At 40.1% G+C, this 27,719-nt stretch overlaps 1 protein-coding gene across 6 annotated transcripts; it reads left to right on the top strand.

The window, feature by feature from the left end:
- Positions 1-315: 315 nt before the first annotated feature.
- On the top strand, positions 316-27,719 carry LOC127659203 (ankyrin repeat domain-containing protein 50-like). 6 transcript variants are annotated; one of them, XM_052148908.1, is made up of 7 exons: positions 4,802-4,893; positions 4,979-5,051; positions 12,964-13,231; positions 13,552-14,267; positions 21,446-21,693; positions 22,420-26,046; positions 26,271-27,719. In XM_052148908.1, the coding sequence occupies exons 4-6, from the start codon at positions 13,798-13,800 to the stop codon at positions 26,043-26,045; spliced, it is 4,344 nt and encodes a 1,447-aa protein (XP_052004868.1). In that variant the 5' UTR covers positions 4,802-4,893; positions 4,979-5,051; positions 12,964-13,231; positions 13,552-13,797; the 3' UTR covers position 26,046; positions 26,271-27,719. The 6 variants fall into 6 exon arrangements, with proteins under 6 accessions (XP_052004870.1, XP_052004867.1, XP_052004872.1 ...); XM_052148910.1 differs by lacking the exons at positions 4,802-4,893; positions 4,979-5,051 and adding an exon at positions 316-371; XM_052148907.1 differs by having other exon boundaries at positions 4,773-5,051.

Here is a 27,719-nt window from a genome sequence, read left to right on the forward strand (position 1 = left end):
GCACATTTTGTTTTCGATGCTGGTCCCCAGGATGGGATGGTAGTACGCTGGTGTCCCAAACCGACTCCTTAACTAGCAAGTAGTGTTTCCCATTAATTACCTAGACTGTGGCGGCCGCCTAATTTGTGCCACCACAGTTTCATAATGAACCGAAAATATTTTTACACCTCTCATAATAACATAAAAGATATTTAACGTGTGTTTTGCGCCATTGATTTGTCAAAACATCACTCACTCCACTCAGTCAGCCCCCTTATGTCCGTGTGCATGCTCAAACAAACATGCACTTGAACCAATTATCTAACGTTAAAGTTACCAGCGGCTCTGACAATGTAACTCTTTTCAGCATCTGAGCAGCAAGTTCAACATAGGTAACCACTTTTACTTCATTTCTTTGATGGCTCACAGGGCTCAACATTAACGCTTGTCCGCTTTTCCAGGACAAGTGGATTTTTGAAGGGGCAAGTGAAAGAGAATTTTACTTGCCCCACCAGACAAGCAGACTGATTAAAATGTCAATAACAAAAAAATGACCTGCTATATTTGTGAAAGCATAGGCCTGTGTCACTTTAGAAAGTACATATTCTTAACATTTGGCATTTTTAGAAACTGTCATCTTTTTGCACTACTGTGTACTTGGTCGGCACTGCACTGTCTCTCACTTTGCCCATTGTCCTGTTAATTTTTGTAATTTATTGTACTGTCCCATACTTTTTGCACACATTTGCACGTGCACTTTATATAGGTATGTTATTTAGTCTGTGTAGTCTCATGTGGTTCTGTGTTTGTCCTATGTTGTTTTATATAGCACCATGGTCCTGGAGGAACGTTGTAACTTGACTTTACTTATTCTGCTGTTGATAGTAATCCAGAGCACGTAATTTTATAATTCGCTAATCATTTAGGAACAGCTGCGCCCTGTTTGATTGTATGTGTGTGCTGAACAACATCCGTGTGAGTTCCGAAAATGCTTGCGCTAATTCGCACCGTCAGATACATTTAAATATTCACCAAAATGCCCGTCTTGGTGAGGTATTTATGTAAACACAGAGTGATGTCTAAAGTGAACGTAAACAGCATAGAAAAAAGCGGATTTGTATTAAAATGTCAGACGTTTAGGTATAAATGTAACCCAAGTCTATTACTGTTGCTGTCTAGTGTGTTATTATAATAATCAAACAACCATAACAAGAAAACAAGAACACCACTCAGTGCTCTTGACTGGATAACTTTTAGTAGCTTTAAAAAGTATTAGAATCATACAGTGAAGACCAGTAGTAGGTTTATGTTGCATTTCATTCTGAATACTTGAATACTTGAAACTGCTGTTAAATTTTTTTAAAGCTGTTAAAATAATCTCTTAATTTTCTTAATTTGTATTTTTGTTCTATTATTTTTGATCTGTTTCTGTTCATTGCTGTTTTTTATTGTTATTTTATTACTGACTGTTTACAAGTCTTGAATAATTACTTAAAAACTTGAAACCATTCTTCCATAATTAACATGTTATTTAGTGTTATTATTCGTTGTGGTTTTGAAGCTGGTATTGAGAATTGGCAAATTTCACTACCGACTACTACAATTTTGGTATTGTGATAATGTATAGCCTTTATTGTACATGGTAGATCTTGCTGCATTAACATGATGAAAAAGTAGATCTCATTGAAGTGTGAGCATCCCTGCTGTAAATGATGGTGATGGAGGCTTTTCTTAATTTGACTACCAAATGAAACATAAAATAATTATCATATGACAATAGCCTCCTCCCCAACCCTGTGTAGTTTACATTTCTGTCAAAGAGAATTGAGCTGATTGCAAAGGTACACTATTAGGTTGGGCATTAGTCATAATTTTAGAAAAATATGTTACTGGAATATATAACTTGAATGTCCCTTTTTCTCTCCGGACAAGTCGCTTTTTTACTCTGATAAGTGAATGACCAAATGTCCGGAGAACAAGCACATGACAATGCTTAATATCGAGCCCTGCAACCAATGTGTTTATGATTAAATTACTGCTAGAGCACAAAATGATTTACAAGAGCACAAAGTTCTTTATAGATCTAGAATCTTAATTTTGCTCTCAAAGTGCACCAGATTGATGCATTTAACTTTAAAGTGTACAAAATGTTCTTCCAGGGGAGCACGCCTGCCACAGTCTCACAATATCCCGTGGGAAATACTGAGCAAGGCTTACTTGGTCAATCAGTTTTGCCAAACAGATCATGCTGAACCAGCCTCACCTGCTAAATTTTGCAATGGTTATGCTGGTTCAACATCTTAACCATCACTTGACCAGCATTAACTAGCCTGGACAATGTAAATTAATGCTGGTCTGGTCTTTCAGCTGAGCACAAATAACAGCTGTCTGTCATGCTTAACCAGAGGGCAGAAGTCTACTTTCTGAATTCAAAGATGCAAACAGAAGGCAGGTTATGGTTGCTCTCATATGTGAATAAAATAAAGTTTACTTTTATAAGATACTTAAACAGACATCTTAAATTCAAAGGTTCAAGTTATTGCAAAAACTATAGAAGAGTCTAATATAACTGCACAACTCAAAATACAAGCTCATTTATTTCTATTTCTATTTATTTCTGTATAAATTAATCTTTATTTTGAGTTGTGTAGTTATATTTTTCTCTTAAATAAAAGAACGTTAACATCATCCAACAGGATACAACAAACACAAAGGAAGACAATGTACCATCAGCTAAAAAGTGAGAGTGATGGCACACAGACGAAAGAAGACCGTAGGAGGTCTAGAAATACCAAAACTGTGTTTTCTTGACTTGGCTAGAATGGTGGTTGAAAGTAACAGCAAACAACCATGGTGAGTATATTAGGTAACACTATTATCATCTGCAACCTTGCACTTGCCTCAGTATTCAATCACAACAGTCAGGAACAGCCAGTTAATGCAATCTTATATCTGGCATGTCTGGACTTTGTCTGCTCAATATTTACTCAGCCTTGTGTTACACAGATTTGATCCTTGGTGAGGTGAACCATATCTGCTCTATTTCATTAGGAAAATACATTTGTTCTAGTTACAATATTGAGCAGTTGCTTGGGGCAACAAATAATATGAAGCATTATAGTCTTGTGTGGGAGGGAAAATTAATTCATGTGCGTTCAGATCCAGATTCAACCATTTCAACTATTACATCTTAAATAAATCTCAAAACCAATCTATGTTTATTATGCACTGTTGACTGTATGCTGTGAATACTGTACATACATAAGCTATGCACACAGATTTTTTTTGGCTCATGGGTTCAAAGAACTACTGAGGAAAGAACCTGCTGATTTAAGCTGTTTATCTTTTGCACAATTAAATGCCTAATTCATTGCAACACTCCATCTTTATTCCTGTATTACAGTATCAACCTCAGTGTAAAACTACAACACTCCCTTCTATAGCCTATAACTCACTTGTCTGTTAGTTCACCCAAAGAAATGTAAACTCTGTCATTTACTCACCTTCATGTCATTCCAACACAAAAGATGTAAGATAAAAAACTGCAAAAGACCAACTATTTGACTTTTAAAATAAGTATAATGTAGCCTGTATTTATATAGAGATATACCTTACAGGCACACATCCCACACAGAGAGACAAATGCAACTCTATGCACAATTATGATTATATTAAAATATACTGTATTAATCCAGCAACACTGGTTTGCATTGATTCATGTCAGAGTATACTCTCCAAAAAAAAGAAAGGAAAAAAAAGACCAGTATGACAACAGCACAGTTATTGATGCTGGTCTAAGCTGGTCTTTCCAGCATAGAAAGCTTCCAAGTTCTTCCAAATATCTAAATATCTACAAATTACTAATCATTAGTGAAGTAAAATTTACAGACACATTTTTGACAGTTTGCCAATTATGAAATAAAAGAGGAGGAAATCTTGAAGCACTTGTGCAGGTGTGTTAATTGTTGTCAGGAAGTTGGCTGTGATTTTTTTCACCCCTAGCATTATTCTCTGAATTCCTGGTGTTGCTTGTAAATGCAAAAATCCCACCAGAGGATTTCCAGTGCATCTCAAAGACAGGAAAAAGGCTTTTGTTGGCTCTTAAACATAAAGCATTCTCTTGAGAAAGAGAGGTCATCAAACATCAAGCATTTTCAATGGTCTACACTAGACAGGAAAACGGCACCATGTGTGTATGCAATAGGTTAGCTAATGGGATGAATTTATAACCAACATGATTTCAACAACTCTAAGGTTAGTTAGTTATTTTCATGAATAATTCCCATTCAAATATTCATTATTATAAATATACATTATTATTGTAAAGCACCTGGATGTTTTACATTAGTTTATATAATTAGTATTTCACATTATTTTCAGCGATGACTCTCATTAGATTCTCATTACTGTCATTTACAGTCCTGTCCAGACATTTTTTATTAAAATCAGCATGAATGAGTTATACAAAAAGGCATGCCACCATGACGTATAAATACTTTGAAATGTAAAATGTGCATTTTTCGGATAATTTCCTACTTTTATTTACATTTTGGGGTGAAACATACCCGTACATGATCTTGATAGTGTTTTTGACATGTACTCAATAATATTTCCACACACGAAACATTTTGCTCTGAAGTTCATCAACTGACAAAACTACACCCCTCGTGGACTACAACGATAGCGTCGAAATAAACCAATCAGATCCATGACGGCCAGTTGTCCGTGGTCTGCTCTATTTTTGCAAAGGGTTGAATACATTAAGTGATTCGAGTTAGCTCAAACTAACAATCATAATCGAAGGAAACGACAAAGAATAGCATCACGCTTCATGCAACCATATATCACCACTGACTGTAGACTACGAATTCAAGATAGACAGCGGATGCGCGTGTATGTTGACGCTGTTACGAGGTTAGTCCAAACGAGCAGGTTATTCCAGTTGCATCAACGTAATGTTTATGTACGGTACAAATGCTTCGATTTGTGCGTGCTTTAGTGTGATGAAAGCTCCGGCGGGCGTCTGAATGATGAAGATGCGAAACCTTAGCAGAGTCATGTGCCAATTTCGGGTGAGTTCAACAAGATTTATAACATTAAAAGCTGTTATAGTGAGTTGAGGCAGCATATTAAAACCCTTCTATTCGGAACGAGTGTTTGTTCTTATTTTGGTTTCGTTGGTTTTGATTAGTAGGACGGACTTGGTGTAGTCCAGGGGTCAGCAACCTATGGCGCGCGTGCCATCAACGGCAAGAGAGCTAGACTATTTTATTTATATAAATTCTGCACTTTCACTCCAATCTACATCTTGATGTATTCCTTCGTCATGATCACACAACGTGTTTTCATGAGCTGAATCCGAGACTTAACAAAAAGTTAAACTTTGACGAGACTGCAGAATACCAAACAGACTCGTGCAGCGCGTGCAAGCCCTTTACGCATCAAATGCTAGCAGCGCTTCACTTTAGGTAAATCGCGCGAGTAAACGTGCCCGCTTTGCTTCGGTCAGGCTGAGTGGATGACAGCCTACATTTGTTTCATTTGTTTCTTTTTGCTTTCAGAGCAACACGTGATGTAATAAGTAAAATGCCACTATTAATCCTTGAGATTTCCAACCCAGCATACAGGTACATCGTCCTTAAACCATGGGCACGCTCAATATTACATAAAACGATTAAAAGAGAAAACATAAACCCACATGGTGAGGTCCAAAAATCTATTTCAAGTCTACTCAAAATATAAATGAAACCTGGAAATAAAGTTTTAGGATTGTGCAGGCGCGATTAATTGAAAATGGCTAAATAGTTGATCGGCTTGCACGCGCAGTGTAGTTGTGTGGTATTTCTCTTTAAGTCACAAAACAAAGAATGTGGATGACGTGATCACAGTGAGTCTCATGTGGAGTGAAGGCGCGCGGGTGGAGAATAAACAATTGTACGGATCAAGTCTGCTTCTGTGTTTCTGTCCATCAAAACCATACATGATGTCAGAAGTGGGAAATGGCCCAGCGACTTCGCCGAATCGATCAGTTGGTTTTTGATGACAACATTGAAGATAACTGGATCGCTGCAAGACGAACTCATTAGAGACCGCATAGTTTACGGTATAAAAAAATGACACTGTTCGCAAACAGTTACTCCGTGTTGGACTTGGCTGTTAACATGTTTTCTGCATGAACAGTCAGAGAGAAGTATGAGAGAGCTGAAAAAAGACACAGAAGTATGTACTTTGCAAAAAAACACGTTGCTCAAACTGTAATGGCCAACATTCTTCAAGTGCTATGCATTCAACAAACGCTGCAACAACTGTGGTAAACTAAACCACTTTGCAAGATGCTGCAGGTCAGCTCAGCCAGTAGGTGCTAAAACATGCTACCAGCAAAGGGATAGAATACTTGATCTGGATGCACAACCTGATAACAATATGCAGGACACATTTTTTATGTGACCCTGTTGAGCTCACGAGTCAGAAGGGTGAGATTTTTACAATTGAGAAATGGAAATGGCCAACTGAAAGTAAAAGTTAATATGGGCGCCAAATGTAATAAGATATCCAAACGAATGCTGAATAGTTTGAATCACACCATTCCTATCAACACAGCAGAGAAAGTCAATCTTGTGGCTTATGGAGCAAAGACAATCGGCACCATGGGAACGACAGTGTTGCAGTGCATCTGTAGGGAATTTAAATTCTTGTTGTGGATGAGGATGTAAAACCCCTTCTCGTTCTACAAGATAGCATCGCTATGGGACTCATCCAGCTGGGAGCTGATGTACACATGCTGCATCATGAAGCACCAGAGGTAAGTGAATACATTTTGATTGTGATGTCACTGGCAGCTTGCCAGTTGTATATCATATGAAATTGGATAACACAGTGACCCCTGTATTCTGCACCCCAAAAAATGCCAATAGCCATGAAAGAAAAAGTCAAAGCAGAACTGGATCACATGAATGAGCTGTGTGTGATAACACCTGTAACCGAGGCAACAGAGTGGGCATCAGCCATGGTTGCAGCCAAAAAAAAGATGGATCAGTGAGGATTTGCATAGATGAAGTTCATCTTAACAAAGCCCTCCTCAGACCAAGGCATCCCCTAAAAACAATTGAATAGATGCCTGGTGTCCAGAATAGAACCATTCTGGATGCTAAATGTGGGTTCTGGCAACTACCCCTTGATGAATCTTCATCCAAATTAACCACATTTATGTCCCCGTTTGGCCGATACAGGTTCTTGAGGTTGCCATATTGAATCTCAACAGGCAGTGAGGTCTTTAAGAGATCAATGGAGCAATTTTTTGCAGGACAGCCTTGTGAAATTGTAGTTGACAATATTCTCATCTGGGGCCAGACACATGAGGAACATGTGTAGAACAAACTTCATGCCATTAACATGAAACTCAACCCTGACAAATGCAGGTTCAGAGTGAATTCGGTCCAGTATGTTGGTCACCTGCTGATGGTGTTAAACCTGACCCTGAAAAAGCTAAAGCGGTATGTGACATGCCAACACCTCAGGACAAACAAGCACTGCAGCAGTTTTTGGGCATGACAAATTACTTCTCAAAATTAATTCCCCTGTACTGTGACATCACTGGTCCTTTGAAACAGTTGCTTCATCGGGGTTCGGAGTGGTGCTGGCATGACACTCATAACGAGGCTTTTGCAAGATTGAAACAAGCTTTGACATCCCCCCAGTTTTGCAGTATTTTGATACGTCCATACCAGAGGTTCTCTCGGCAGATTCCTCTCAGCATGGCGTTGGTGCAGTATGCTTACAGCGTGGACAGTCTGTGGATTTTCATCACGGACCCACTTGCCCACTGAGTCTCGTTACGGTCAAATTGAAAAATAAATTCTGACACTCGTGTTTGCGACAATAAAATTCCATGATTTTATCTACAGCAGCTGTCACCGTAGAAACAGATCATCAGCCCTTGATAACCATATTAAAGAAGCCACTCCACACGGCCTCAACCCACTTACAGGGTATGATGATGAAACTGCATCGTTACCACCACCACTTGACTTGACTAGATGTGATCTTCAAACGTGGTAAGGAGCTGTTTGTGGCTGATACTTTGTCCCTGGCCCACCTCCCCACCTCTCCATGTCTGACCTACAACTCACTGATGACCTGCTGGAGGTCATGACCGTCCAGGTACTCACTTCTCGTTGTAAAGATTAACTCAGGGCTGCCGTGCAAAAAGGTGTCACATGCCAACAGCTTTCTGATATGATAATGAACGGCTGGGCAGCCACCTCAAAATAACTTCCATATTCCTTGCATCCCTTCTTTTCAATGAGAGATGGTTTGAGCTGGACAACCTTCCTGACATGAGAAGCATCACAGTGATGATGCTGCTCAGTTTGTGTGCAAGGAGTTTTCAGATTTTGCACACACATGGAACATTTAAGCATATTCACTCACTATCCTCACTCCAATGGACTGGCTGAGCGTGCGGTCAGATCTGCCAAGCATCTTCTGGAAAAATGCTACCGCGACCATACTGACACCAGTGGACCTTCCTCCCAGTGACCAAGGCAATGCTTCAGCTTGTTGTCCACACAAATGTAAAATAAACTATCACAAAACAAAGAATGAGGGGAAAAGACTATTATGATAGAAATGCTCATCAGCCCCCTGCACTGAAGCAGAGCAAACTGTTAGGATGCAGAAAGCATGTGGTTTTGACAGACTAGCAATTGTGAATTCACCTGCCCAGCAACCAAATAGCTACATCATCACATCACAAGGTGCCAAGTACATGAGGAACAGATGACATCTCCACATCTCAGAATCCCCTCCAGCTGACTTTGAGGATGATCTCCAAGTTATGACTAATGCTGGGGCACCATCCAATATTGAGGAGCCCATGCAGCAACCACAGTCCCCTAAAGTGGATTGTTACACTGACACAGATGGCAAAAATTCAGTGGTGACTCGTTCTCGAAGAGTCAGCTGTCCTAACCAACATTTCAAAGACTATGTTATGACCTGATTGAAATCTAATGTGCACCTGTTTTTTAGTTATCAGATGTCATGTTGTTGTTTCTACTTAATTTTGTCTTTTGCACTTTCATTTTGTCTCCCACTAAAAGAGGGGGATGTGGAGTTATGTGTATTTCTCTTTAAGTCACAAAACAAAGAATGAGTATGCCGTGATCACATTGATTCTCCTGTGGAGTGAAGGCGCACAGGTGGAGAATAAACGATTGTACGGATCAAGTCTGTTTATGTCCATCAAAACCATACATGCAGCGTGAGTCTTGTCACACTTTATTAGTGTTTAGTCTCCCATTCATCTGATGAAAACAGGCTGTCAAGATGTAGATTGTAATACAGGTGCGAAAAACACTCACTGTTCCTTGCATGCTTGTGATTTACATGATTACAATGGCATAATATAAGAAATATTTAAGATTCCACACAATTTCGTGATCAGTAATCAAATTAATTTTGTACAAAAGTATAGGTTTTCTTTCATTAAAGCACTTTTATAAGATGCTCTGTGAAATTCACATGCAGGATCATGATTGTATCATAAGCATCGGGTTTTGCACAAATTTTTCACTCAAACTGTTATGCTGATAATATTATTTGTAATGGAAAAATAATACAATTATTGCTGGCATAGCCATTGACCAGGAAAATAAAATATGGCAACGCATGCCAAAAAGGTTGCTGACCCCTGGTGTAATCTAATGGTTATGCTACGCCTGACTCTGGCTGGTAACCGAAAGGTTGTAGGTTCAAAACCCATAAAGGCAGATGAAGTATCACCATTGTGACATCGATAAAGATACGTAACCTGAGGTTACTTTACTGTAGGGGACTGAACATGTAATATTGTGATGCAGATTTAAATATTTCATTTTAAATTAGGCTATGCTTCTTTTCCAAAATGTACAAGACATGGTCAGAAATTAAGCGGGGCTCAGGACAAAAATGGCACTGACAGTGACAAAAATGCCCCCGAAATTCAAAATATACGGTCAAAAAATGTCCCATAATGAATTCTTCTATTTACTATAGGCCTAACTATGTATAGGACAACAAAGTCAAGGTGTTGGAGTGGCCATCACAAAGCCCTGACTGCAATCTGATTTAAAATGTGTGGGCAGAACTGAAAAGGCTTGTGCAGACAAGGAGGCCGACAAACATGACTCAGTTACACCAGTTCTGTCTGGAGGAATGGGGCAAAATTCCAGCAACTTATTGTGAGAAGCTTGTGGAAGGCTACCCAAAATGTTTGACCCAAGTTAAACAATTTAAAGGCAATGCTACCCAATACTAACAAAGTGTATGTAAACTTCTGACCCACTGGGAATGTGATGAAAGAAATAAAAGCTTAAATAAATCATCCTCTCTACTAATATTCTGACATTTCACATTCTTAAAATAAAGTAGTGATCCTAACTGACTTAAGGTAGGGAATATTTTCTACGATTAAATGTCAAGAATTGTGAAAAACAGTTTAAATATATTTGGCTTAGGTGTGTGTAAACTTGATTTAAGTTGTACCTTTTACTTGAAGATGATGTCCAAAATGGACAAAAAGGTGTCTTACTGAAGATCAAACTTTTATCAAATATTCAGAAATGTATGTGAAAAAAAACATTTCTAATGTAAACATGTATCACACATACAGTATAAATGCATACAGGCCTGTCCTTGTTGTGAAAAACATGAGCTGCTGAAATAATTATGTATAGTTGAAAGTATTAGCTTCTGTTATATATATATATATATATATATATATATATATTATTTTATTTTTTAAGTTATTCTATTGTACTCTGAATTCTTCATGCTTTAGAGACGTATTCAATTTCCGTGAAAGGATAAATTGCGTGTATCGTGTTCCTTATGGAAACTGCGTAATCACAACGTAAATTACGCATATTCTGACTAGCGCGTCATTTAGTTAAAATTCACGTTCATTCGTTTCGTTGTGCCATAAATGTAGTGGTTATATTGATGAATCTCATGTATAAATCGGAGAAATGCCCAACACACCGGATTAATGGATTAGATGAATCCATGTCTAATATGGTCTGCACTTATAGCGCCTTTTTAACCTTAGCGGTATTCAAAGCGCTATACACTGCTTCACACACACACACACACATTCATACACCAATGACGGCAGAGCTGCCATGCAATGCGCTAGCCTGCCATTGGGAGCAACTAATATCTTCTTGTATTTACAGATTATCAAGATGTTTCGTCTTCTGTTAATATCTGGCACTGTTAGTATCTTGCAGTATAATTTCTATCAGCATATTTTTGTCAACATATATGCTTTAATAAAATAATTTAATTATCTTCATTTTTGACGTTGACGAAATCAAAAACCTTTCGCCAATAAATGTTTTCCTCAGTGATTTTGTTTATTATGTAAAAATAGCCTAATTAAGTTTTTCAAAAAATTTAACTCGAATCAGCAGTAAGCTATCACGAGTTTCACCTCTTAACTTGAGAAATACTAGGCTACAATACAATAATTAATAGTCGATAAAACACTTGAGTAAATATATTAAAATAAACTGGGAACTGGCGGTGATTACGGAATGTAGTGTCGGAAAAGTGTACAATTCAATCATTAAATGTGAATAGGATCTTTGTTAATCTTCATCAAAGCAAGTAATATTTCATTTTTAAATGTTTAATCGTGTAACATAATAATATCAACATGAAAATACACGTTATGACTCTTTATTTCTTCCAGTCATGAACACACAGGTGATGTCCAGGTAACCTGAAATCATGAGATTCATCCACCAGAAGATCAGTGTTGAAACACAGCGGACGTAAAGTGTTCTTCCGCAAATTGCTTGAAATTTTAAATTTAAAAAGTAGTGCAGCTTTAATGGTAAAGTTCATTTCTGACCCTGGCACAAGGTAGCATCCCCTTTATAACAGGCAAGATTTAACGTACTGTGTGTGTGTGGGTGGTTGACAAATAATATTGATATCAACTTATTCAACTTATGGTATACAACATCAAGATTTAATGTGACTGAAAATTTGAAGTTTCAAATCACACTTGTGGCTTTGCTATTCACTTAAATAGTCCTGTGGTTTGAAAAATTAATTTAGGCAAGTACAAATATTCCATCTCGCAATTAATATTAGGTTATAAATACTATTATGTCATGACATGTACACTACCCATTCTAACATGGGTTAATGTGGTTAAAAAATATATATGAAGCAAAGTGTTATTTGTCACAGTTGCAGTCATAGACAGGTGAGGGATAACATGTTGTGAGCCTCAGACATTGTCAGTAGTGTCCAGTTTAGCTGTCTTTGCATTGCAGTATATCATGAAATACTTTACATAAGGTGGTAAACCTGTGGACTAAAGTTTTATTTATAAAACAGCTCATGTAGCTTTAAGGGATAGTTTTTCTTTGCTATTTGCTAATTTATCCAAAGTAACACACAGTACAGTAATTATAGAGTAATTATAGTCCCCTCTGGAGCAATCTTGGGTTGGGCGCCTCCCTCAAGGGCGCAATAGTTAGACGATTCATGGATCTGCTGTAACAGTTTGAGGCTGCAACCTCTGGGCAGGCAGGCTGGATCTTTAACCACAATGTTGTTGATTAGGTGCATGTTGAATTAGACATTGGGTTGTGTGTGAAAGATACACTCTCAGCACTTTGTTTGTTGTAATGAGGTTGCTGGCTGCTCAGTGGAGACTTTTCTTTCTTGTTTTATGACTTCTAAATAATTGCATGCATGTGAGGTATATTTAGAGCAATGATCTGGAGCCTGCCCACAGTTGGAGAACTCTCTCTTAAGAGATTGTGTACTGACAAAGAAAGTCAAAAACGCTATGTGACATCATGCATCTGTGTTTAAACTTCGACCCCAAACCCTAACTCCTCCCTTAACCATGCTCTCGCTCTCTCTCTCGCTCGCTCTCTCTCTCTCTCTCTCTCTCTCTCTCTCTCTCTCTCTCTCTCTCTCTCTCAGTCAGCTATTTCGCTTCATGCCCTGACATGTTAAGGAGCAGGAGGGGAGGAGATATAAGACGAGAAAAACTGGTAAGCAGCTGGGACCCAGAGAGAGTATGTGAAAGGAGGAAGAGATATCAGCCTGGCCAGAAACACCATTAGACCTCTGAGGAGAACGAAAGGAGCAACATAAAGACATGAAGAGTAATGAGAGAATACATTTGAGGTGAAATTCAGATTGTCATTGAGGAAACATAAAGGGAAAAGAAGATACAACATGTGTCATAGTAAGATTTTGTGGTTTTCTTTCACTTTCAATGTCTCTCTTTCTCTAACTTGAATTTCTTTATTACTCAGGATAATTTAAATTTAGGGATGGGTCAGCATTGTGACTCACCTACATATTTGAGCTACATTTTCACTCAAATGGAAGTTTGAAAGATATGTTCAACCCCTCTCTGTCAAAGTCTGTCTATGCCATGTGTGAAAGAAAGATTTAGAGAGAAAATCTTTCTTTCACACATGGCATAGACAGACTTTGACAATTAGAGCAAAGACTGTTGTGCAAGCTATTTAACTCTAGCTTCATGTTTGTTTTATTTAATAGGGCTTCTAAGTAGCAGAATGACTTGGACTAAAGACATTGCAAAACACAAACACACCTGCGGTCAACAGTCATCTAAGGACACTCTCTCTGACTCACAATCCAGCAGATCTTTCAGTACCAAATATTTGCATATAGCCCAACACAGCTGTCTGCTTATTCTGTGCTAACTGCCGTGCAAGCATTGAAGATCCCAAGAGTATATACGTCGTTTGTTCTATGTAGGACTATGGAAGAAGGTACATTGTCATGGTTCGTCCCGGTTCATCTCCAGAGGGCCAGATGAGGGGCATGTTACCCAGCTTGTTACGGGGCCAGCGGTTCTACTGCCGTGAATGGGCCTTTGAGAAGTTACAAAGATATCTAGATGCACGAGATCCCTCCAAGGGAGTGGAGGGAAAGGTCCATGCCCCTCGAGGGGTGCTAGTGACCGGTGGCCCAGGCACTGGTAAGACTGCCCTCTGTACAGAGCTGGTTTGGCCCCAGTCAGAAGCATGTAGGGTGGCAGGTTTGGCATCGAGGTGTCTGGCCTGGCACTATTGCCAGCGGGAGGTTGCTGGCAGTATTGAAGTGTGGAGATTTGTGTTGGGGCTGGTTGAACAGCTGAAGGAGAGCCCACTTCTCGGACCAAACTATGCAAAATTGATAAGAAGTCCTGCCATTGCTGCTGTCCTAGAGCCCCTTCACTGCCAAAGAGCACCCGATGACACGTTTAAAAGGTTGGTGTATTAATGTAATAAAGTGTTTTGACTGCTATAATAGTTCTGTCTTGCTCTACATATTGCTCAGTCTATTTTGCTCTTCTTTTTCTTTGAAAATCATGTTAAACGATTTTATTAGGCGAACTATGCCTTTAACAGTTAACAGCCTACCTTTCTTTTTTTAAATAAAAATGTAAGCCTTTTTTCTGCTCTGCAACAAATTATTCACTATTCTAGGTCTCTTTAGTTCTGCCTTTAGTTCTTTAAACATTTCATGTTTGCTCTGTACTCTTGTGAGAAATCCCAGATGTTTCACAGCTTGGGTTTTTAACAACATAGGGTGATGAAAGGATGACACAATTTTCATTTCTAGGTGAACTATCCTTTTAAAATAACAAGGAGTTATAAGATCAAGTAATTAATTAATGTTTTGTGTGATTGATAAATCTTGATTGCATTCTTACAGAAGTTGCTTGTTTTGAGTGTTATCAGCATCACTTTTTTTTGGTCAAAATTACAGTGGCGTCTCGCTTAAACAAGGTTTCTTTTATTATTTCCTACTAAACCCCCATGCACCCCCTATATTCTCCTCCTCTCTCTTTGTCTGGTACCCTTCAGACCCATCAGAATGACGTTCTCAATGCATAGGCAGGAAAGGGGCCATTGTTCTGCTACATATATTTATTTATTTACTCCTCTCATCACAATAATGATGCCTATTCACAGTTTTCACAATAGTCCAGCATTCAGTGCAGATGGATGACGCTATTTACAACCTTCAGGGGGGAAAAAAGGCAAAGACGGATAAATGTGCTTCTAGTTTGTGGAGTCGGGTGGGTCCCTTGGTGAGGTCGCCATGTTGACAACTCTTTCTTTTCATTCTCTTTTTCATCCTTTGGTCAGTGTTTGCCATTTGCTTACACTAGTGCTTTCAGTTTGTCCCTCAAAGAGACGAGGTACAGGTCCACATTTCACATTTCCCTTACGCATGCTGACAAACTGCTATGATGTTTTTCTCTGGTCCATGCGAGAGAACGTGAGAAGGGTTAGTTAGTTTAGAGGTGAAATGTGAGAGTCAGTCCCTTCTGTATTTACAAGTTTACTGTCTGATGCACTTAAGCTATCATTACCACAAGTTCAGTTTAACACAAACAACCAATGAGTTCTGTAAGCTCTGTAAAATTGAATTGTTCTAAAATCAATTTATCTCATTTTTAGTTTAAATTCGGACTCTTTGTCATTAGGGGTTGACCAATATAATTTTTTTAATGGCTGATGCCTAAATGTAGAGAACAGGGTGGCCGATATAATGCCAATATATCAAAAAATGTAAAATAGTAAATAAAATTTCACACAAAATTTTGACTTTGCAAAAAATTTTATCTTAATAAGAAATTAAGATAAAGATGTGTTTTAAGTGGTATATAACAGTTTCTTCTTGTTACTGTTTAGTCATCCAGTTTATTTTATTTATTTGCACATAAAGAAATTGTTTATATATTTGGAAATATATAAACAAGGGCAGTGGTGGCTCAGCGGTTAAGGCTCTGAGTTACTGATCAGAAGGTCAGGGGGTTCAAGCCCCAACACCACCGAGACACCACTGTTGGGCCCTTGAACCTATCTGCTCCAGGGGTGCTGTATCATGCTGTATCTGACCCTGCACTCTGTGAAAAATAAATAATTTCACCATGTATATGCAGAAATGTATGTATAATGTGTGACAATTGATAAATTTATTTATTTAAATATCAATGGTGCACACAGTCATCTAGCAACCACAGATGGCATGTGCTAATTTGCATTTTGTCACAAAAGACTGAATCAAACTAATTGTACACATATGCAATGGAGTGCTTTTACTTTGAAGTTGCTCTCATGTGCTAGTGCAGATCCAGCGAGCAGCAATCTCCTGACAGTTTACGTGGCCCAGATCGCCTGCTTGTAGTGTCGTGAACTGACCGTTATGAAACATCTGAATTACATGTGTTTAAAAGAGATATCTGCATATGTGCAGACAGTATATGATAAGTTTTATTGATATTTACCCTTATATCATTAGACAAGACAGTTAAAAGGAATGGAAGGGTTGAGGAGAGAGAGAGAGAATTAAACCTGCAAGCTTTTTAACATAATGAGCTCATACGCGTCTGTCGCAGCTCTGATACGCAGGGAGGTTTAAATTATTGTTAAACTGTGTTCACTGCCAGTGACACGCAGCAACAAAATTAGCTCATCTCATACATTTTCAATGAGAGCTGATGACTTCCGGCAACACAAACGACGGCGATGGGATGTGGGCATGTCCAGCAACGCAACAAAGTTGAGAAATATTTAACTTTATGCAAAATGAAGAGCAACTTTCAGGAGCGACAGCCAATATGAGAGAAGATGGTAGATCTTACGTGATCCTAATATTTAATAATAATATTAATTGTAAAGATACAGTGCTGTTTAGACTCTCCATACACACCACTAGCGACCTAACCGCCAGCCACTGGTGACATGCAGTGACAAAAAGCAGGTGTGAATGCAGCTTTAGGGTGCCAGATTCCTGCTTTTGGAAAATGGGACAGCCCCTCCCAGCTAAAATGAAATGTACGTATTCTTACCTAGGCAAAGGTAAATGTGAAGTAGAGGGTGCATCTGCATCTGTAACTGTTGTCACCTTGTACATTTTGCTGGCAGCAATTTTTCTCAGTGTGCATTTGTCTTTCAAGATTTTATCATAAAATGCAGAGCAGTTCGGTCCAAAATTAAGATGTACAAAAAGCATTGCCTTCATGACTGTTGAGTCAAGATTTATCCAGTGTCCATGCTGCGTTCATTAATGAGAACACAAGCTCCAAAGATGTAGATGTCCCAGGCAGGCATAAAACAAACTCCACAACCTTGGCTAAGTCTCCGAAATTAATGGTCTTGCTCTCCAGCTCACGAAAAATGTCTGTCCATCTCTCAGAGACGGCCGTCTTGTTCATGTTCCACTCAGTGATGCGATGAGTGACAATGATTTTTGCGCAAGCCCACTAATCAAAGAGAATGGTTCCGTCAATCAAATTGAGAGCTGGGATACTGGAGTAGAACAGTTCGAGGCTGCTCTGAATGTCTTTCCAGTCTGGGATGTCTCTCAGTTGGGCCCACTCAAGTTTTTCTGTGTTCTCCAATGAGCTCCAATTTCGGAGGTAATTCACCTATGCTGAATAAAAGTTTCTCACTGCACAAAATACAATTTCCAATCGCATGTCACCAGCTTAAACCAGGGCAACCAACTGCTTTTTAATGTCAGGAGGTATGAATGATTCCTCCAGCCTGACCTGCAAGACTTTTCTCAGGTCATGAATGTGCAAAGCCACTTCTGAGTCTGATATGTGGTCTTGCTCTACTATCTCCAGTGCACGGTTAAATGTGACTTTTTGCTTGAGTTCGAAGCCAATCCAAAGTTTAGGGCAAGGATTGCTGAAAATGTCTCCTTAGAAACTTTGGGCATTTTTCTTGAGAAAGAAAGTATGCACGCAGACCATTGAAAATGTGTAGTAATCTTTCAAGAGCTGGACCAAGAGAGAGGAAACCTGTTGTGACGAAGAGGACTGTGTGGCCGGGCCGTGAGGATACAAGCCCAGTGATGAGTTGCCTAATCAGCAGGAGGGAGATAAGGGAAGAGCCGGGGATGAGTGAGAGAGAGAGACACACGTGTGGCCGCTCTGTGTGTGTGTTTATGTTGCTGTGATTTTGGTTTGATATTCTGTTTGACTAAAGATTTGTTGTTTGTTACTCTGGTTCCTGCATCCTCCTTTACCAAACTGTTACACATGTGTTGCCATGCTGCAGTAATTTCTGATAGTCCAGCTGGACAAAATTTGGGGGGGGGTTCGCTGTCCTTTTGTGCATATTGCTGCCCCCTTTGCCATATCGAGGCACCGTTTTGTGGTCCGTTCTGCATAATGCGGCGACTCATTTTAGCTTATCTCGGCTAATTTCTTGGCCCACCGGCCCGCCCGGTTCTCCTAATGGCCAGTCCGCCCATGATTGGCCCCAAAGTGCGTCGGCCCACCGGGAAAATGCCCGGTATGCCAGATTACTAATCTAGCCCTGATTAGGAGAGGGGAATTACAGGACAAAACACAATTTTTTCAGAATAAATCAGGACACTTGAAAAAGTGCTTGAATAAGGGACTGTCCCGGAACGTCTGGTCACCTGAATTATTGTGGTAACATATTGGCTCATAACAGCGAATTGAACTGTGATTGATCATTTACTGTCTCGGACGGCTCCTGAACGTGCAAGCAGATGATTGTGCCCTCGCGGCTTGACAAACGAATCGGCAAAGCAGGAAAATTTAACGTCCAATACGATAAAATCTGATAAAAAATTATAAATATCGGCCGATTTATAGGCCTCTGCAATACATTGGTCGACCACTACTTGTTACGTGTTTTGGCAGTGAGGACTTGCAAATGATTCCAGCTAAACCAGTGCTGGACTGCAAATCCTGTACTCTTCAGCTGCCTGACCATGACCAAATTTTTAAACTTCCCTTTCTGTTCACAACTAAAGTATAACAAAGTCACTCCAAACATTCCCTTAGGCTCCTGCCTGATCTAACTGAACCCTTCACTGTTGAACAGTAACCCAAAAGTTTGACCTCTTTAACTAGCGTGACCAGTTCTGGGGTCAGAGTTTACTCATAGCCTGTCTTTTTGGAAATAATGAGACAGGAAGTACATTAATTGGTTTGTTTGCCGAAAGTTGTGATCTTAGCATGTTAAAAGGGCATTACCTTATTGAATTATGAGAGTCCACGTGGTGGAGATAAGGTTATGGCATGCTGTTTGATGAACAGCACATTTATGATTTTACATTTTATGGCAAGAGGAACAATTTGAATCGTTTAACCAAAATAGACAATGAAAGATGTTTTGTTAACATTTTACTATTAAAGAAATCAAGTGTGTATGTTCATTATTATTGTAATATGATTATTCTAAATTGTAATTGAGAGGAAAAACTGGCGAGAAGTTTTAATTTACAGAATTAAATAATCTTTATCAACAGGATGGCATGTAATGAATGTGTTAATAGTTTACCCGTACGAAACTGAAAGCATGATCAAAAGGTCTTAAATGGTTTAGTGGCAAGCACTCATATCTGTATGTATGGTCCTGCAATCAAACAATGAGGGCTGCAGGTCAGTGATGAGTACTCATAGTAGCATACACAAATGAATAAGAGTCTAATGAAGCAGCACCTTCTCGCTCTCTGCAGGTATGCCCTGGAAGCAACAGGAAATCACTGAGCTTCCATAGCACTGAGTCACAATGTCTGCCACCACACCTCAAGTCAGAAAATGTTTAATGAAACAAAGAAAATGTCTGATTGAGAATAACAGAACTTAATGGGAGTATATTGGATGGATGTGAAAGGACTATTATTATTATAATTTTTTAATAAATTCTCCACCTACCGTAATTTCCGGACTATAAGCCGCAACTTTTTTCCCACGCTTTGAACCTCGCGGCGTATACAATGACGCGGCTAATATATGGATTTTTCCCGCTTTCAAATTTTATAAAAAAAAAAAACATTCTGTGACGTGCTCAGTTTTTTGGCGTGAAGCTTTCATTAGACCAATGAAATTGCCGAACGGGTTAAGGTCAAAACAACTTTTTTGTTTACTGTTTAGATTAAATCGAAGCCCTCAAACTTCCCATCATTCTGATTACGGTAGTAATTTTGTCACCCTCACCATGGCAAAGACATGGAGAAACGCATATGATGCTGCTTTCAAGTTGAAGGCGATTGATCTGGCTGTTGGAAAAGGAAATAGAGCTGCTGCACGGGAGCTTGGTCTTAATGAGTCGATGATAAGACGCTGGAAACAGCAGCGTGAGGAATTGACAAAAAGACAACTAAATCTGAGGTTATTCAACTCCGACACCGAAGGAGATGACTTCAGTGGTTTCAGTGCACAGGACGAGGAAGATAGTGACCAATGACTTTCTTGGTAGGCTACTGTTTACTGCAAATGTTTTATTACAAGCCGTGTGTGGCAGCGGGGGCGTGGTCAAGCGCCCATCCGGGAGAGAAAAGCTGAAAGACACCGGTGTTAGACATAATTTAGCTCAGGTGTAAGCGCCCTTACCGCTTTTCTCTCCCGGACGGGCGCTTGACCACGCCCCCGCTGCCACACCGTGTTTCGTTAAAGCCTATTTATTTTTGTTACAAGCCTGAGTAAAGTTCATTTGTTTCAATGTACCGGTAGGCACCTGCGGCTTATAGACAGGTGCGGCTTATTTATGTTCAAAATAATATTTTATTTAAAAATCAGCGGGTGCGGCTTATATTCAGATGCGCTCAATAGTCCGGAAATTACGGTACTTCTGAATTTAGATGTAAATTCTGTCATTATTTACTGACCCTCATCGTTGTTCCAAACCTGCATGATTTCTAGGTTGAAACACAGAAGATGTTACACAGAATGTTAGGAAGCCTCAGTCACCTTTTGCTTTCTTTGCATCTGCTTTCCATACAATGAAAGTGAATGGTGATTGAGGTGTCATTCCCAAACTTTCTGCCTTTTGTGTTTCACAGGAGAAAAAAGTCAAAGGTTTGGAAAATGCGAGTGAGTAAATGATGACAGAATTTACATTTTTGGGTGAACTATTCCTATAAGTATGACACTTGTGTATATTCTTTACAAAAAGAATGCACACTTTCTGCACTCCTGTTTCCTTCCCAGATAAAGCCTGCTTCAGTTCTGAATTTACTTTCATTAATGTGTGATGACATATCATTCCTATTTCCAGTTCTGAATATTGTTAAACTCCTCATTTCCTCGCTTATGTTGAGAAGAATATGCCCCCCCACCCCCCCTCTTCCTTCTCCTTCCTCTGGCTCTTACGTTTCCTTCTGTTTCTTCTTCCAAATTCTTGTTCTCTTCATTCTTTGTTGTCACCCTCCCTCTGATTTAAAAAAAGGTATTTCAGTCGAAGCCACGGTTCCGATATGGTCAGGGAGCCTAACTCAATATATACTGTAAAAGTCAGGTGTCTGAGGTTTACAATGTTACTGGCAGCAGTCACTTGCTATCAAAGCACTGGCTACAGAGTATGAAATGATTTTTAGACTGGCTTTCAGTTATGCATTATATGTTTGTATAATACATTTGACCTCATTCTCTTTCTCTTTTCTATTTAAGTGCAATATTAGAACCCCTCTTGTCCTTGACACCACCGCCATACAGTGTTTTTATAGTGGTGGATTCACTGGACTCAGGGTGTTGTGGAGGTGATGGTGTTGGAGAGGGGTTGACATCAGGAGATGGGGCCACTCAGAGTTTCTCTATTGTAGAGCTTCTGCTCAAATACATACAGCTCCTGCCCCCTTGGATCTTGCTAATCTGCTCTGCACGACGTCAGAACAAAGCTATTTGCAAAAGTTTCTCAGGTAAAAACATTGGGACTGCTTGATTAACAAACCACATGGCATAATCTTAGAACTAGGCACTCATTAATATTATCCATTTATTTAGCATAATTATCATCATAATTTAGCCTCTTTTGTGAGATGACTATATTTATTGCTCATGTCTTTTGAGTGTTGTGCATTGCTTATCTTTTTTTTGTTTTTTGCTTATTTAGTTAAGATTGTATTCAGGTTCTTTGTTTTGTGTTGACAACCCATGTAGTAATGACTGAATGTTCCTCATACCTAGTACAACCACCCAAACATTTGGTATACACTTATGATTTTTTTTTTATTGCTTGATTTCTGTCCTTTTATTAATATGTCCTCCCAGATTTCTTGAGTAATTTGTTTTTGTTTATTACTTGGCTTTGTATATGTATTGTTTTGTTTTTCACTAGATGCAATGACTTGGTCCCACGCACCCATTAGCTCTTAGTGTATTACATCTTAAGTAACGAGTTATGTGATTCACAAGAATTGCACACAAGTTGTGTGTATATTTCTGCCTTTGTAAACAAATATGCATGCAAGGTTCTAAAATATTGACATGAAAAGCCTTAAAGACTATTTTACCTGTGCTCACAAGATGAAAAGACTGGATTTAGATGATGCTTTAATCATTGATTGTCTTTTATTCTGTCTTTCTGTTTAATTTTTGTCATTACACTGCTGCCACATCTCATCTATTTCCTCTTTACCCTACAGGTTTTCGGAGGTTGTGTCTGGATGACTTAAGAAAACCTGCAACTGTACGAGATGTACAGCAATATATCCTGCGGAGACTTGATCGGGATGGGGCTCTAAGAAGACAGCTTACACCAGAGACTGCTGAAATGCTTAATCTTTTGCACATCAAGAGTGGTGGCTGCTTCTTGTTTCTTGAACGGGTACTAGATGGTGTTGCTCAAGGTCTAGTTGGACTAAGAGAAATTCGGGACATTCCAGGCACTCTGAATGGCCTTTACCTTTGGCTCTGTCAAAGACTCTTTCCTCGAAGTCTGTTTGTCCATATCAGGCCTTTGCTGAATATCCTTTTGGCATCTCCACAACCTCTAACAGCTGAGCAGCTCTACACTATTGCCAGAAGCCGTAACTCCTACCTTGGGCTCAGAGACTTTCAGTCACAGATGGCATCTCTGGCATCTTTGTTTGTAGATGGTCCTGAGGGCAGTAAACTCCTCTTTCACAATAGCTTTGCAGAATGGTTAACTGATGTTAAATACTGTACACAGAAGTTTCTGTGTTGTCTTAAGGATGGTCACCTTTCTTTGGCCATGTCCCTCTCTTTTCGAGCCAGTAGTTTGGATACAGAAGAGACTTGCCACCTGGCCCACCACCTCCTTAATAGTGGAGTTCATACAGGGAAACCAGTCCTTCTGGAATTGTGGTTGCTATGGACTGGGGTTCCAGATCTAAGTAGTGGCAGAAATTACAATACTGCTAATGTGCCACCACCACCTAATACATCTCAAACACCTGTTTTGGTTCAGCAAGATGTACTACAGCTCTTGATGAAAAGTGGAATTTACTCTGAAACCTGTTCTCAAAACAATAACTCTAGTGTGAGGGTTCACTGTGTTGGGGGAAAAGGCAGGATTGTACGGCAGGCATTGCAGAGGGAGGACTCTGTGAGAGCACTTCTTGACAGTGGTGTTAGTGTGAACTGTACAGACCCATTAGATGGCCGCACTTTATTAGCAGCTGCAGCTCATGCTGGACTTGCAGAAGTAGTTAGATTGCTGTTATGCCGTGGGGCAGACCCTTCATTGAATGACAGTCAAGGGCAGACAGCCCTAACACTTGCCTCCAGACAAGGCCATGTGGGTGTACTGCAGGTGTTGCTGGAATGGGTCCAGGAGCTAGGGATCAAAAGTCCTGTTGCACAAGCCTTGCTGGAGCATGCAGACAATGAAGGATGGACTGCGTTGCGCTCTGCTTCATGGGGTGGCCACAAGGAAGCTGTGAGTCTGCTTCTGGAAGCAGGGGCAGAGATTGATGGCTGTGATTCAGATGGCCGGACAGCCTTGCGTGCAGCGGCTTGGGGAGGACACAAAGAAATACTACTAACTCTTCTTGATCATGGTGCTGAGGTAGACCATTCAGACCGTGAAGGCCGTACTCCACTAATAGCTGCAGCTTACATGGGTCACAAAGAGGCAGTGCAGATCCTGCTGGATGCAGGTGCTGATGTCAATCTTGCAGATGGGGATGGACGGACTGCACTCTCTGTTGCTGCATTATGTGTGCCATCAACAACTGGAGGACAGGGGCATGGAGAGGTTGTAAGCATTCTGCTGGAGAGAGGCGCTAATCCAGAACATCAGGACAGAGATGGAATGACCCCTTTACTACTGGCCTCATACAAAGGGCATGAGGAAGTGGTGGAACTTCTCTTGGAAGCTGGTGCTGATGTGGATGAAAGCTCTGGAGTTCATCCCTCTGCTGTTACTCCTCTTCTTGCAGCTGCAGCTATGGGGCATGCTGGCACAGTAAACCTTATGCTGTTTTGGGGGGCAGCAGTGGATGGCATTGATGGAGAGGGCCGCACTGCTCTCTGCTTGGCTGCCGCAAAGGGTAGTGTTGAAGTTGTAAGAGCACTGCTGGACCGAGGATTGGATGAGAATCACAAAGATGATCTGGGCTGGACACCATTGCATGCTGCAGCTTGTGAGGGCCACAAAAGTGTGTGTGCAGTTTTGACAGAGCGAGGTAGCATGGTACGTGTAGGTGAGCTTGATGTGGAGGGTCGTAGCCCTCTAATTCTGGCAGCACAAGAAGGGCACTGCAGCACAGTCAGCCTCCTACTGGACCAAAAGTCACCCATCAATCATCGTGCATATGATGGACACTCTGCAATCAGTGCAGCTGCTTTGCAGGGGCATAGGGAGATTGTAGAGCTACTGATGCATAGAGGGGCTGACACTGATGTTCGAGATGTTGAAGGAAGACCTCTTCTTTATTTGCTAGTTCTGGAGGGCCATTTAGATATGGCAACACTGCTCATAGAAAAAGGTGGTGTCCCTCTGGAGTCAAGAGATGTAGAAGGACGAACTGCACTCCATGTAGCAGCTTGGCAAGGAGACCTGGAGAGTATTGAGTTGTTGCTGAAATATGGAGCTGACACAAATGCACAAGACCTCGATGGTCGGCCACCTTTGCACTCTGTGGCATGGAGGGGTCATGCAGCTGCTTGCAGGTTGCTCCTTAGGGCAAAGGGTCTCAATGTTGACCTGGCTTGCAAACAACAGGGTGCCACAGCACTTAGCATCGCTGCTCAGGAGGGGCATGCTGAAATTGTAGCCATGCTTTTAGAGAGAGGTGCAGAACCAGACCATGTGGACTGTTATGGCCGCAGTCCAGTGAAGGTAGCAGGAAAGCAAAGTCATTTTACTATTGTGCAAATTCTGGAGAGCTATGGAGCAAAGCCCTTTACCGGCCTCATTCCATTCTCTCCCAGTGGTGCTCCCAACACTTTTTATCATTCATCCACAGTAAAAACCCAGGTGTCCCTGAGCTCAGAAGAGGTGGGTATAGATGGAGTTCCAGCCACTTCTTCTTCATCCTCGACCTCAGTTTCTGCCTCCTGTTCTCCAGCTTCCACAGCAGAGCGTTTCCACTCCATGCCTGCCTCACAGACCTCCTCCTCCACCTGCTACTCTCATTCCACAGTACAGACCGTACCTGCCGACAGTCTAAATTTCATCCAACAAATACAGCAACATTCACTTCCTCGTTCCCGTAGTCGGCCTTCCACCTTGCTTCATACTGGCTCCAATCCTGCCAGTTTTCAGGGCAGAGCTTCAAGGCACAAGCAAAAGGCTGAACCCAAGAGCAGTCCCACATACAAACAGTGCATCTTAAATGAACTGCTGGATGCAGACAAACCCTTAAAAGAACTTGGATCATCAGGGGATGGTGACTACCTCTTAAAACATAAAACTCCTTACATCATAGATAATGTGATGGAAAAGAGCCTTAAACAGGCTGGAGGAGTAGACCTAAAATGGAACTCGGTAATGGCTTCCTTGGGAGTAATGCTGAACCAAGATGGCCCAATTAGACAGACAAAAATTAGGGAAAGCCCCCTTTTGGGGTATCCACCTCTTCAACTCCAATCCCATGCACAAAGAGATGATTGGGGGGGCATTCAAAAGACATCCACGTCTCCAACCATTGACTTTTTAGCTATTTCCTCACCTAGCGCCTTACCTGATATGTCTGTGATTAACATGACAACTACTGACCCCCAGCTGAATCTCAAACAGGCAATTAAGCTGCAGTTCGAAGGGCCAACCAGTGCAGCGCTCCACAAGCGGGAAACCCCTCTCTGAGGTGAGACATAAAACATTTTGACATTCAATTTGTTCATTTTCATGTCAATTTAAGTATTTTAATTAGTTAATAATTTACATATTTGGATGTGTAATATGCCCATTTGTTGCCTGTCAGGAGTTGTCATGTATGCTAGATGGAAGCACATTGCGCTTTGAGCTGCTATCTTTATAATCTGCACTTGGAATGTCAGGAATGCTAATGACAGTCTCGCTTTTTTGTAGGAAAACCTGAGAATTTAGGACTTCAACGAGTTGAGGGTTGTGTGGGCAATCACTGCACTGTGTGTGGGAAATGTTGAGAATGGAGTTTGATGGCAAATGAGAGTCACACTGACCTCCACCTCTCTCTAACCCATTGAGCCCAAAGCACAAAAAGGAGAGGAGAGACAGAGGTAGCCTGCAGTTCAAAGGATCAAGCTGTGTACATTCCAAAGCTTTTCCTCTTCATCCCATCACAATGGAGAGCAGCTGGCACTCTCTCATACTCACACATACAATCACAGGAAAATATATTTACATTCAGAGGAACACTTATGCATATTTCCTGTGCATTTTTAAAAGTCGCCATTGTTGTACCCCAGGGATTTTCAATTAAAGACATTACTAAACCATCATAGACAGCACAGCTATTCACTTTTTCATTGTGGTTCAATAGTGCCAGGTAATGGAAAGCAATTGCACCTTAATTTTATATTGACGAAAAATGAGAGCTAATGAGAATGAGAACATTTAAATACCTATATGGTTCAAAATTATTTAAAAAATATGCCTTTTGGGTGATGAAATGTAGACTCACAACTTGGTCCCAGGAATGGACTTACAGGGTCAAAAGGTCTTCTTTAAAAGCATTTGGAGACTGCCACCAAGTCTAACTGCCACAGTTACTTTGTATGCCAGATGTTTTTGGATGACTTTTAAGACTTTATGCTTATGTGTCTGCATATATGTTACAACTCTTTGGGAGTGTTTCCATCGTTGGGCTGAAAGCTCACTGTTGATGAATCGTGGTGTTCTGTACTTTGACATAATGTAATGCTTTCTTTTTTCATTATGATCCTTAGAAATTAGGATTAGAATGAAAATAACTGACAAGTGACCAATCATGAGTTGCCATGTCACTAAAGCTGTTTGGACAGCAGGGTTCCTCTCTCTTGAATTCATTAGCTAGCCGTACTGATGAATCTGTGCAGGAAACGGATTATACTGTACCAAACCAGGTTGAAATAGAAATGCTATTGGTACTGTTACCATGCTCAATCATATATATATATATATATATATATATATATATATATATATATATATATATATATATATATTATTGAGGAAGGAAGGTTTGGGTGATCTCATGAATGCTCTTTAAAGGACAAATAGATTTGAGTCGTAGGATAAAAATAAGGGTCACAAAAACCTTTGAGGAAGCAAGATGTGATGTGAATTTAACACAGCCATAAGTAATTTATATGTTTGTACTATTTTGTATGTAACATTTTATTAAGATGCACTAATTAAAACAACGTTTATGATTACACTTTTCTGGTTGATGATGACTATGTACTAAGTTTGTGTGCATCAGATTATATAGCATCACTCACACATGTAAGACACATAAGTTTACTTGACTCACATTTGTTCATAATAAACATTTAAAGTATTTGCTATGCTATCATA

This window comes from Xyrauchen texanus, chromosome 18, assembly GCF_025860055.1.
Source record: "Xyrauchen texanus isolate HMW12.3.18 chromosome 18, RBS_HiC_50CHRs, whole genome shotgun sequence".
Classification (NCBI taxonomy): domain Eukaryota; kingdom Metazoa; phylum Chordata; class Actinopteri; order Cypriniformes; family Catostomidae; genus Xyrauchen; species Xyrauchen texanus.

Excerpts from the sequence above, each read along its gene's own strand:
- LOC127659203 (XM_052148910.1), top strand. The coding sequence starts at position 13,798 with ATGGTTCGTCCCGGTTCATCTCCAGAGGGCCAGATGAGGGGCATGTTA. Across the intron at positions 14,268-21,445 it reads CCCGATGACACGTTTAAAAG|TGCAATATTAGAACCCCTCT; the intron begins GTTGGTGTATTA and ends TTTCTATTTAAG. Across the intron at positions 21,694-22,419 it reads TATTTGCAAAAGTTTCTCAG|GTTTTCGGAGGTTGTGTCTG; the intron begins GTAAAAACATTG and ends TTTACCCTACAG.